The 11815-nt window shown below is 45.8% G+C and overlaps 1 protein-coding gene across 10 annotated transcripts in view; it reads right to left on the bottom strand.

Annotated features, from left to right (window-relative positions):
* Nucleotides 1–999: 999 nt before the first annotated feature.
* Nucleotides 1000–11815, bottom strand: part of LOC105699776 (multidrug resistance protein homolog 49) — a 60704-nt gene continuing 49888 nt past the window's right edge. For all 10 annotated transcript variants that reach the window (XM_023433809.1, XM_012425070.2, XM_012425124.2 and 7 more), the window contains 9 exons: nt 10925–11338; nt 9619–10042; nt 8954–9157; nt 7339–7690; nt 5886–6113; nt 4537–5486; nt 3986–4387; nt 3279–3425; nt 1000–1903 (listed from right to left, as the gene is read on the bottom strand). In XM_023433809.1, the coding sequence (XP_023289577.1) occupies nt 1700–1903; nt 3279–3425; nt 3986–4387; nt 4537–5486; nt 5886–6113; nt 7339–7690; nt 8954–9157; nt 9619–10042; nt 10925–11338 (3325 nt within the window). In that variant the 3' untranslated portion in view covers nt 1000–1699. The remainder of the gene's footprint in view (nt 1904–3278; nt 3426–3985; nt 4388–4536; nt 5487–5885; nt 6114–7338; nt 7691–8953; nt 9158–9618; nt 10043–10924; nt 11339–11815) is intronic.

Raw genomic sequence — 11815 nt, 5'->3', positions numbered from 1 at the left:
TCTCATCCATATTTCATGGGACGTCGTTAGGCGAGGGCTTGATGTCATTAGAGTTGCACGAGTCAACTCCGAATCGAAATTCACCTGGGCTGGCGTTTCGAATTTGGCGGTCCCGCGAGTATCTCGCGAGTCTCGTCGCTCCAGATAGTAGATAACAGGAGGAGAAAAGAAAAGAAGTAAAAGAATCGAAAACGGCCGGAAGCGGAACGCAGGAGGACGCTTCCGATGGCCTTCCTGCTGGAGAACTTAGATCCTTCACCGGGAAAAAGGACACTTCTCAATTTTGGATGTCACGGCTCATTGCCTAGGGACCATCGATTGTACGTGTAGGTGATTAAACTAGGATAATACGAACGGAAAGAGATGTCGGAGAGAATTTTAAATACTTTAAGAATTTTCAATACTCGAAATGAGTTGAATGAAAGAAAATCGAGTTTTGGGGGAGAAAAGGGAGCATCGACTTTGCTGGTTCCACCCAGATCGCGATGACATATTATTAATCCAGGATAATTCCTTGAGGACGAAATATTCTAATCGATGATTCCCCGAAGCCTGGGGGCCTTAATGAGAATTGTTACGAATTTTATGTACGCAAAATGGGTTTTAACGAAATTACATTTTGGAAAACTAAGGAGCATCGACTCTGCTGGTTCCACCCAGATCGCGATGACATATTATTAATCCAGGATAATTCCTTGATAAGGACGAAATATTCTGATCGATGATTCCCTGAAGGTATCCTTAAGAAATGCTTCCGAATTTTTTGAACAAAAGTGGAATTTTGGAAAACCAAGGAGCATCGACTCTGCTGGTTCCACCCAGATCGCGATGACATATTATTAATCAAGGATAATTCCTTGAGGACGAAATATTCTGATCGATGATTCCCCGAAGCCTGGGGGCCTTAATGAGAATTATTACGAATTTTATGTACGCAAAATGGGTTTTAACGAAATTACATTTTGGAAAACTAAGGAGCATCGACTCTGCTGATTCCACCCAGATCGCGATGACATATTATTAATCAAGGATAATTCCTTGATAAGGACGAAATATTCTGATCGATGATTCCCCGAAGCCTGAGGGTCCTTAATGAGAATTATTACGAATTTTATGTACGCAAAATGGGTTTTAACGGAATTACATTTTGGAAAACTAAGGAGCATCGACTTTGCTGGTTCCACCCAGATCGCGATGACATATTATTAATCCAGGATAATTCCTTGATAAGGACGAAATATTCTGATCGATGATTCCCTGAAGGTATCCTTAAGAAATGCTTCCGAATTTTTTGAACAAAAGTGGAATTTTGGAAAACGAAGGAGCATCGACTCTGCCGGTTCCACCGGATCCGCTGGAGGACTCGGAGCTACCGTCCTCACTAGTTCCTGAAGAGAATCTAACGCATGCGTTTACAGGGTAAATCTAAGTACGCACTGTGCACACGGGTGTCCACATGTCCCGCACTAGTCTATATAAAACATTTAACGTACGATATTAAAGTAGCTTATAACGTAACCTAGCATGGATACGCGCAGGCTGGTTGGACGAGGATCGAGCGATCGCTCTTCGTGCCGGAAGCCGGAACTTCTGGTGTCCTGGCCCGACTTCCGGTGCAGATTCGTCGCCTCTTCTCCTGCAAGATGCCTTCCGGTTTCACGCGGGGTGGCAAGGGGGTTGCGAGGACTCCCCATGAGGTCTACTCCATGGCGGCTTGCTGAAGAGCGACCAGGTGAGCGTAGAGTCCGTCCGCGGCGATGAGGTCTTCATGGGTTCCCATCTCGGCCACGGTTCCCTTCTCCAGGACGCAAATTACGTCCGCGTTCTGGATCGTGGCGAGTCGATGGGCTATGGTGATGCAGGTGCGACCCTCCATCGCTTTGTCCAGGGCAGCTTGCACCACCTGGAAGCAGGGAAGAGAAAAGACGGTTTTAGGATGATCAGGTGAGATCAGGTCGAAGATGCCTTGGATGCCCTAGACCACGTCATCTGGAAGCTGGATAGCAAAGATGATCTTAGGGTGAACGGACAATAAACTGATCGGGTGGATCTTTTTATACCTCACAGGAGCGGTTTGATTTGCATAATCTTGAAATTAGAAGAATAATGACGATTTAAAAATTATTGGATAGATCATCTTGTTCATTGTCAGGTCTAAAATGGCTTGCAACATCTGAGGAAGGAGCAAAAGGTGACGATTTTAGATCCATTAGCCCAGATTCGAGGAAAAAGAAGATCTCGCACTCGATTCCTGGCATCGGCGCGGCCGGTTTTTCGCGCAGCCTCCGCTCGATTCCTGGATCCCTTGGGAGTCCCTCGTTTCCCACTCATCCCCTTAGGGTGAACGGACAATAAACTGATCGGATGGATCTTTTTACACCTCACAGGAGCGGTTTGATTTGCATAATCTTGAAATCAGAAGAATAATGACGATTTCAAATTGATTGCTTGGATACATCTTGTTCATTGTCAAGTCTAAAATGGCTTGCAACATCTGAGAAAGGAGCAAAAGGTGACGATTTCAGATCCATTAACCCAGATTCGAGGAAAAAGAAGATCTAGCTCTCGATTCCTGGCATCGGCGCGCAGTCTCCGCTCGATTCCTGGATCCCTTGGAAGTCCCTCGTTTCCCAGCAAGATCCTCACGGAGCGTTGTTCGCGCCCCAGGGTCGGGGCCGTTTAATTGGTGGCGCATATCGCACAATGGGGCAACGCTCGCGTTGAAAACAGCCTTTTGTCCCGAGCGGACTCTGCCTCTTGACCCACGCATCCTTGAAAAGTTCCACCTAGCCGTTGGAGGAACGCCAGCTTAACCTTAAAAGCTTAACTCGGAGTCGCTCTTATTTCACTGTAAAGAGACCAGCAGGAGCCCCCTGGCTCCTGGGTCCAGAGAACTGATGCGGCAATCTGGACAGATTTATCTCGTCAGCCCATATTGTGCCCCGTTTCTCCGAGTTAAACGCCCTTCTTCAGCATCCCAGCCGGGGTTTTATAATGCTCTGGTGGATCTTCATGCAATTATTCCGCAACCTGGTGCTACTTAGTGTTACCATGTACTCCAGTCTTGGTTTTCCACATTTTGCAAGGGGGAGGTTGATCACTGTTTGCCACCTTCCAGGTTACAATTAAGTGTATCCTCTTCAGGGTAAATCGGGAAATGTATTTCGACGCATACGATTGCAGAACCGTGGTACCAGATTTCCAAGGTCCGGCCAAAGTGGCTGGACGAAGCTGCCAATTTATAGAGTCTTAGAAAGCATCTACGGGATCAGGTTTACCTTTTCGCTTTGCGTGTCCAAAGCTGAAGTGGCCTCGTCCAGTAAGAGGATTCTTGGGTTCCTGACGAGGGCCCTCGCGATGGCGATGCGTTGCTTTTGGCCCCCAGAGAGCTGAGTTCCCTTGGTACCGAGTCTGGTGTCGTACCCCTGAAAAGAGACAGAGACCGACCTTGAAGAGACCCTTAGCGAACCCGAAGAAGGAAGAACCTAGCCCCAGGTCCTCGTGCCAGGCGAGGAACCCGTGTTATCCATTCGATTATCCATTAGGGTGAGCTGATAAAAGAGAATCCGATAACTCCACCCCGCAGGACTAAATCCGGCTCTTCAGGGTCCCTCGCCCGGAAGAAGTCAAATCGGCTTAATCGACCCCTCCCCATGCAAGTCAAATCCAAGGCGGGCGTTTATCCTGATGAACGCATCCCGAGTGGAAAGCTCCTCGAGACCCTGAAGAGGCACTTTGTCCCTTGTGAATGATAACCCGCAGGATTAAAGACAAGGCAGGGTCGTAAATCTTGGAGAACCGAAGAAGCCGGATGGAATTCTAGACGAAGAGGTTCATCCCGATCTTGATCTTGACCTTTCATTAACTCATCGGGTAGGGACAGTTGAGGTGAAAAATGTAAGGCCAAGATGGAGATGATAAATCATATAGGTAAGACCAAGACATTACTAACAAAGTGGGCTCCAAAATGAATCCGAAGACTCACCAGGGGCAGAGAGCTGACGAAGCTGTGGATGTTGGACTTCTTGGCCGCTTCTATGATCTCATCCATGCGAACCGTGCGTGAATTATCTCCGTATGCAATGTTCTCGGCGATGGTGCGGTCGAAGAGCACCGGTTCTTGACCTACGACCCCCAATTGCGCCCTCAAGGCAGACAAAGACACCGAAGAGATGTCCCGCCGGTCCATGGTGATGGTCCCAGACAATGGGTCGTACAGCCTCTGCAGAAGCTGGATACAGGTCGATTTACCACATCCACTTTGACCTACCAAGGCCACCATCTGACCTGGCTTGACTATCAAATTTAAGCCTCGCAGAATCTGCATCTCGGGGCGAGTCGGATAATGGAACTCCGTCTTCGAGAACTGGATCAGCCCGTCCGCCTTCTGCAAGTTGAATAAAAAGCCTCCATATTTAGTCACCGTTTTCATCCATGGTGATTAGTCCGACAAGCCCACAGATATTGAAAAGAAAGCAGCTTCGGTGCTTCCTGGACCACACAGAACGGCAGGACGGATAGATGAAGCCCACTCACCCAGTCCAAATCCTTGCCCTCCAGCTCGGGAGGAGTCATGATCTCTGGGACCCTGTCGAGTAACCTGAAGATCCTCCCAGCCGAGATCTTGGCAGTGTTGAAGTTGGGGGCGAACGCGAGCGCCTGTCCCAGCATCCAGGACCCGAAGATGAGAGCTTCGGACACCTTGATGACGTTCTGGTAGCTGAGGCCCTCCCTGGCGACCAGGTACCCGCCGTAGTAGAGACTAAGTGCGTACCCGAAGTACGGAGTGGTCTGTCCGCAGGAGAAGACGAGTCCCCTGAGCCTGTTCCTGATCCTGGTGGCCCTGGCGACGTACCCCAGCTCCACGCAATACCTATTCAGGAAGGCTTCCTCTTTCCCCAGGCTAGCCACGGTCCTGATGTTGCCGATGGCCTCGATGGCGATCCTGGTCGCGCCCTCCATCTTCTTCTTCTCCTGAAGACCCTGCCCACTCATGATCCTTGCCTCGAAGAAGACGGCACCCAGCACCAAGGGGATGGACACGACGGAGACCAGCGTCATCTTCCAGGTGTAGTACATGGACAGACCGATCCCCAGCACCAAGGTAGAGAGAGCTTGAAGAATGGCGCCTATCCTGCTGCCGGTTGCTCCCTGGACCGCTGCAGCATCCGAAGACAGTCTCGCACAGAGAGCTCCCACGCTGTTCTGGTCGTCGTCGTACCAGCCCATCTCTTGCTTCAGCATCGCCGCGAACGTCGTGCTCCTGAGCCTCGTGGTCATCCGCACACCTGCCAGCCCGAACATGTACATCTGCAGGAAAGTGCCCAGCCCCGTCACCACTCCCACGATGATGAAGAGCACCGAGAAATTCACCGTCTCGGCTCGCACCTCGTCCGCGTCCTGGATACCCAGCACGTAGTAAACCTCCCCGAAGAGCACCGCGAAGGCCGGGAAGGATGCACCCACCACGGCTGCTGCAAGACACCCTGGAGAGGAGGAATAACGCGTTAGTTTTCCGCCCGAAGAGGTACCAGGAAGATATAAACCGGAAATTCAGAACGAATCTCCAGGTGTGGGGCTAGTGGAGTCGCGAATGCTGAAGAGCACCCGGAAGAGTGCAGGTTTTTCAGTTTCTGGCGGACAGGACTCCTTTCAAGGTGTTCTTCAGCAATGTTAGGATGTGTATGGACGAGTTAGGAGGTCAATTATGTGGTATGGGGTTAAGAGGAATTAAATTTATGATCGTTGCACCTGAAGAGGGGGATTTCTTCAGGGTGGGGAGGGAATAGGAGGTATAGGATCTTTGGGGAATTATGGATGAGCTGGAAGCATCTTCAAGATCACGCTCAGGAGAAGGTGTGGGAGTTCTTCGGCGTCCGATTTACCGATGAGGTTGAAGATCCATTCCGGCTTGTTCAGGCCGAATATCCTCATCATGGGCGCGTCGTAGGGCTTTTCATGTTCCTCGAGAGCTTCTTCGGAGGCCTCCGAACCTCCAGCCAGAGAAAGCCGATGGGAGTGCATGGACAAGGTGGAGAATTGCTTCTTCAAGGGTGGCTTGACTTTCGGCTTGGTGGCCGTAACAGTTTTCGCTGCTGATGCGGTCGCCTTGGCTGGAACCCAACAATTAACGTTAAACATCTATTATCACAATTAATAATATCTATAAGGACGCAATGAATAAATATCCTGGGAATGGTGAATTTGTCGGCCGTCAGACATTTGAGAAACATCAAACCGATGGAAAATTCCAACCGAGAATCCCTAGTTTCAATTTTTCGTTTCAACGAGATTATACGCCATAGAATTGGAAAATTACTAAAACCATTGACAAATCCACAATCAGTGACTTAAATAAATAATTAGTCATTAATATCAGTATTAATATGGAATTTCATGATATTAATTGTTAACAATTAATATCATTGTCAAGGGGGATGTTTCGTTCAATTTTTCGTTTCAACGAGATTATACGCCATAGAATTGGAAAATTACTAAAACCATTGACAAATCCACAATCAGTGACTTAAATGAATAATTAGTAATTAATGTCAGTACTAATATGGAATTTCATGAAATTAATTGTTAACAATTAATATCATTGTCAAGGGGGATGTTTCGTTCAATTTTTCGTTTCAACGATATTATACGCCATAGAATTCGAAAATCACTAAAACCATTGACAAATCCACCATCAGGGACTTAAATGAATAATTAGTAATTAATGTCAGTATTAATATGGAATTTCATGAAATTAATTGTTAACAATTAATATCATTGTCAAGGGGGATGTTTCGTTCAATTTTTCGTTTCAACGATATTATACGCCATAGAATTCGAAAATCACTAAAACCATTGACAAATCCACCATCAGGGACTTAAATGAATAATTAGTAATTAATATCAGTATTAATATGGAATTTCATGAAATTAATAATTAACAATTAATATCATTGTCAAGGGGGATGTTTCGTTTCAACGAGATTATACGCCATAGAATTCGAAAATTACTAAAACCATTCACAAATTCACCATCAGTGACTTAAATGAATAATTAATAATTAATGTCAGTATTAATATGGAATTTCATGAAATTAATTGTTAACGATTAATATCATTGTCAAGGGGGATGTTTCGTTTCAACGAGATTATACGCCATAGAATTCGAAAATTACTAAAACCATTGACAAATCCACAATCAGTGACTTAAATGAATAATTAGTAATTAATGTCAGTATTAATATGGAATTTCATGAAATTAATTGTTAACGATTAATATCATTGTCAAGGGGGATGTTTCCCAGGGAAGTTGAGGTATCCGGGAATCTCGCAATCCACCTTTTGCAGCCGCATTCGAGTCCGCAGCGACCAATCCGTGGTAATGCTTCCCCAACGCCAGGAGCTCCTCGTGCGTGCCCATCTCCGCGACTTGTCCGTCCTTGATGAAGACTATTCTGTCCGCATTAGTGATAGTCGAGAGCCTGTGGGTAACGACGACAGTCGTCCTGCCTTTAGCCGCGACATCCAGCGCCCTCTGGACCGTGGCTTCGCTGTGCAAATCGAGAGCTGATGTCGCCTCGTCGAGCAACAAGATCGCTGGTCTGCGCACCAAAGCTCGAGCGATCGCGATCCTTTGTTTCTGTCCTCCCGAGAGCTGGGATCCTCTCTCCCCGACTGGACTGTCGTATCCCTGGAACGAAGCGATACATTGTTTCGAGATGCCGTATCATCGATGGAGCTTTAAGGTGAAGTGAAACCCCCTTCAAATCAGTCGATTCGAATACAACACTTTTTTTTAAGGGTAGAAGACCAAACTGTCCGAAACTATAAATGTTATACTTCAGTATTTGGCGCGAAACTCTACCGAGTGTTCTGATAACGTCAAAATACGGAATACCAAATATATCAGGTAACCAAACAATTTTCATTTTATTATTTGGCGCGAAACTCTGATGAGTTTCTTGACAACTTTGAGTTGCCTAATATTTCTCGATTTTTTTTTACCACCAGTAGAGTTCCGCGCCAAGTACTGATATATGACATCGACATTTCTAAATAAAACGAGGATTTACGGAGGCAGCGTCAACAGGAAGCGCGATCACACGAAATTCCACATTACGTTATGTCCTTATTCGACCGATTGGCTGATAAGACGCTCGATCGAGCACTGATTACACGTATGCGTTGGATCGGACGATCAAACATTCCATTAATCTGTCGGCAGACAAATAAACACACGACAATTGGCTGTTTAGAGACAACAACCGGATGTGCAAATACGTAATGCAGCGACAATGAACAGTTAATGAAAGCCTAACCTAACTTTGTCCTCGTTTCAGATGAACGTTTCATCTCTGAGCGATGATTCCTTCTAACTTAAAACCTAACCTAACTTTATCCCTATATAATTTCTAAACATTCCAGACACGCAATACGGAGTACGAAAATGTGAATATAAATTTATCCTCGAGGAATTTTATGCAATCTCTTCATCCCCCCGAAGTCAGAGGTCGCCATTTCGGTTTACCGTTTCGCGCGTTTCGACTTTCAGGCGTGCTCGGTATGCAAACTCGGAAAGTAATTATACCCCCAGCGGAGTGAGGTTAGAATTCGCCAAAGCCTCGGGGAGCAGTTTCGGAGAAATTCGGAATCCCTTCGAGCAGCCGCGAAGACCGGAGTCGCGGTCCAATGTTTCGCGGCGGCGCCGCTGCAGGGCGCTGCGTCGCGCGGGAAATTCAAACTCGATGAGACGCGAGGATGGAATCCTCGGCAATTAAGCCCCGCCAAGTTTGTTTTCCAATTACCCGGGAAAATTTACACATAACGTAAATCTCCCCCGTTGTGAATTAGCGGCTAACTCGATTAGCCATAATTACACCGACACACCACAAATTGTTTGATTCGAGATCAAGGGATATGGACTCCGTCCGAAACCACGCCGCTCGATACTCACTTCCGGCAGCTTGCTGATGAAGTCGTGGGCGTTTGCTTCCTTCGCTGCTTTGATCATCTCTTCCTCGGTAACGTTCTCATTTCCGTAGCGGATATTCTCGCGGATTGTCGTGTCAAAGAGGACTGGTTCCTGGCCGACCAAACCGATGTACGAGCGAAACCAGGACACGTTCAGCTTGGCGATGTCGACGCCGTCGAGCAGAACCTGGGACATAGAAACCAAGACTCTTCATTTTGATCAATTAATAAAGGAATTAAATTTGAAAATGTAAAATCATTCGAGTATATATCTTTTAGGTGGACAATATGGCGGATGCCCTTAAACTGTAAGTGCCTCTTTTAATTTCGTTAATTTAATATCGAGCATTATTTCCTTCCAAGGATAATTTCTTTCCGACGGCGAAGATTCTTCAAAATTTCACTGTCTGCAGGTAAATTCATAAATCTAGATTTTTATTACATTTCTTTTATATTGATATATATTTCTTTCAGGTGGACAATATGGCGGCTGCACTTGAACTCCATGGGCCTTTAAGCAGTTACTATTTATTCGACCATCCAGAATAATAACCCTAATAATTAATTTCATTAAAATGTATGGCGAACAATTTTCCCGAGTTTTATTCAAGGATGCCAGGTGATCTAATGTACGAAGACGTGCCTCACCTGTCCCTGAAGAGGGTCGTAGAGTCGCTGGATGAGCTGAAGACAGGTGGACTTTCCACATCCTGATCCTCCGACCAAGGCCACGGTTTCGCCATGTTTGATCTTAAGGTTAAGCCCCTGCAGGACCTTGACGTCCTTCCTGGCAGGGTACTTGAAGTGAACGTCCTTAAACTCAATCTCCCCGTTGACCTTCTCTAACTTCATGCCCTCCTTGCTGAGACTATCAATTGTAGGTACTCGGTCAAGTACTTGGAAAATGGCGGCTGCAGAACCTCTAGCAACGGCGAAAGCTTCCATATGAGGAGAAGTAAGTCCCATATTTTGGGCCCCAGCAAGAACTCCGAAGAAGACTATAACCAGGACTGCCGGGGTGTACTCCTTAATCTCCTTGGGCCGATCATCCAGGATCAGCTGGACGCCGTACCTTGAAGAAGACACATAAAAAATATCTCATTAAACAACCCCGCAGAAGAGAGAAAGAAAAAAATTCCTCCATTGAACAAAACCGCTTAAGGTGAAGTGAAGCACGTCGAGGAACTTGATCAACGTCGATAAAGAATATTTTTCTAAATGCCTACGTTGCCGATGTTCGTTTTTATATTGACAGCTGGGTCCAATTATATTGTGTATTGTACCAAATGGCATATTCCACCTGTCGTTTTCGTACAATAATTATAAAGAAATCGAAGTAAAACTCCAGAAATCCTCTGGATTCGTGCCTTCTGGGGCCCTAATTGACTGCGGAGGGACCCCCTGCGCCATCTGTGATTTCCACGTCAATTAAATTTTCACTCCGAGACCTCGTATTACCATCGTTTTAGCAAAGAAGCGCATACAACACTTTTTTTGCCTTTATCCCGTTCAAATGCGAGTTTATCGATTACCAGAGTGTTCTAAATTCTCGTAAAATTGTCCTGACCCTTTCGATTCTCATATCAGAGCCTTCGATAATTGTATATTGATCGAAATATGAGAGCTCGACGCCATTTTGGTTCTGGTCTGGAATGAGTTAAAAAATTTTTTTTGAAAAATCCAAATTTTCAATGTGTCAGGACAATTCTTAGATGATCAGGAGGGATGTGTCAAAGTTTCGGACAGTTTGGTCTAATACCCTTAAAAAGAAGTGTTGTATTTGTTGTTATGTTTCACTTCACCTTAATTGACTGCATTTCCTTCTTTCAGATAAAGGGGAAAAAAATGTTATAATAAATGTATGCCAATTCACTGTTAGGACATGAAGTTTATAATTTTACTGCAACCTTATGTACTAAAAGTATGGATTTTAGGAATTTCTTCAACTATGTACCAGAAGGCCAGGGCGTAGCTGAGGTAGATGATGAACCACATGACGCCTCCACCAACACCAGACCACATCCCTCGTTTGATTCCCGTGGTCTCAGCTGGTACCAGCTTCTCGGCATATCTGTCTACTTCCTTCTTCTCTCCACCAAAGGCCACGACTGTCCTTATGGCACCTAGAACCTCTTCGGCAACTGTTCCAGCCTGGCCATAGGCCGCCAATTCCAAAGCCGTCAAGGAGCTCTGCACCTTTGCGACAATTGCAGTGGCGATTACGATGATGGGTGCACAACTCAGGACCACCAAGGTCAGTTTCCATCCGTAAACGAAGGAGATGATTATGGAGGACACGAAGGAGACCAGAAGGTACGTGAAGATGCCCAGCTTCTCGCCGATGCCGTCCTTCATCTTGTCCAGGTCCCTGGAAAAGGGAATGACAATGGTAATAATAACCGAATAGAATTTCAACCTACTTTGGAATAAAAAAATTTGTAATTTCCCCCCCGGGATTTTACAAAATTATAACATAATGTTATAAAGTTGTAAATTCATTCAGAGGTTTGCAAGAAATGTTGGGAAGGTTCAAGAATTAATTAGTGATGCATCCTTGGCGTTGATGATCATTTTTTGCCAACCTCCAGCAGGTCAAATCGGGCGTGCAATTATTTCTAATGGTAATTCTCTGCAAAATGAATTTGTTTGCGAATATATGTAATGTAATACAGGTGTACGTATATATGGAGTATATGTTTTCAGGGTGGAGGAAAGGGGCTAATTGCTCGTCCCGGAAACCACCTCGTCAACGGCTCCGTTGTTGCTATGTAAATTAACTCACTACCGCGACTGCAGACCAAACAGCGGATAAAAAGTTTCCCGACCAAGTCGGCTCCTGCGAGAT

This window comes from Orussus abietinus, unplaced genomic scaffold (assembly GCF_000612105.2).
Source record: "Orussus abietinus isolate OABI.00-Male unplaced genomic scaffold, Oabi_2.0 scaffold29, whole genome shotgun sequence".
In the NCBI taxonomy this organism is placed as follows: Eukaryota; Metazoa; Arthropoda; class Insecta; order Hymenoptera; family Orussidae; genus Orussus; species Orussus abietinus.
Note: the sequence above shows the minus strand (reverse complement) of the source record. Positions and strands in the feature narration are given on the sequence as shown.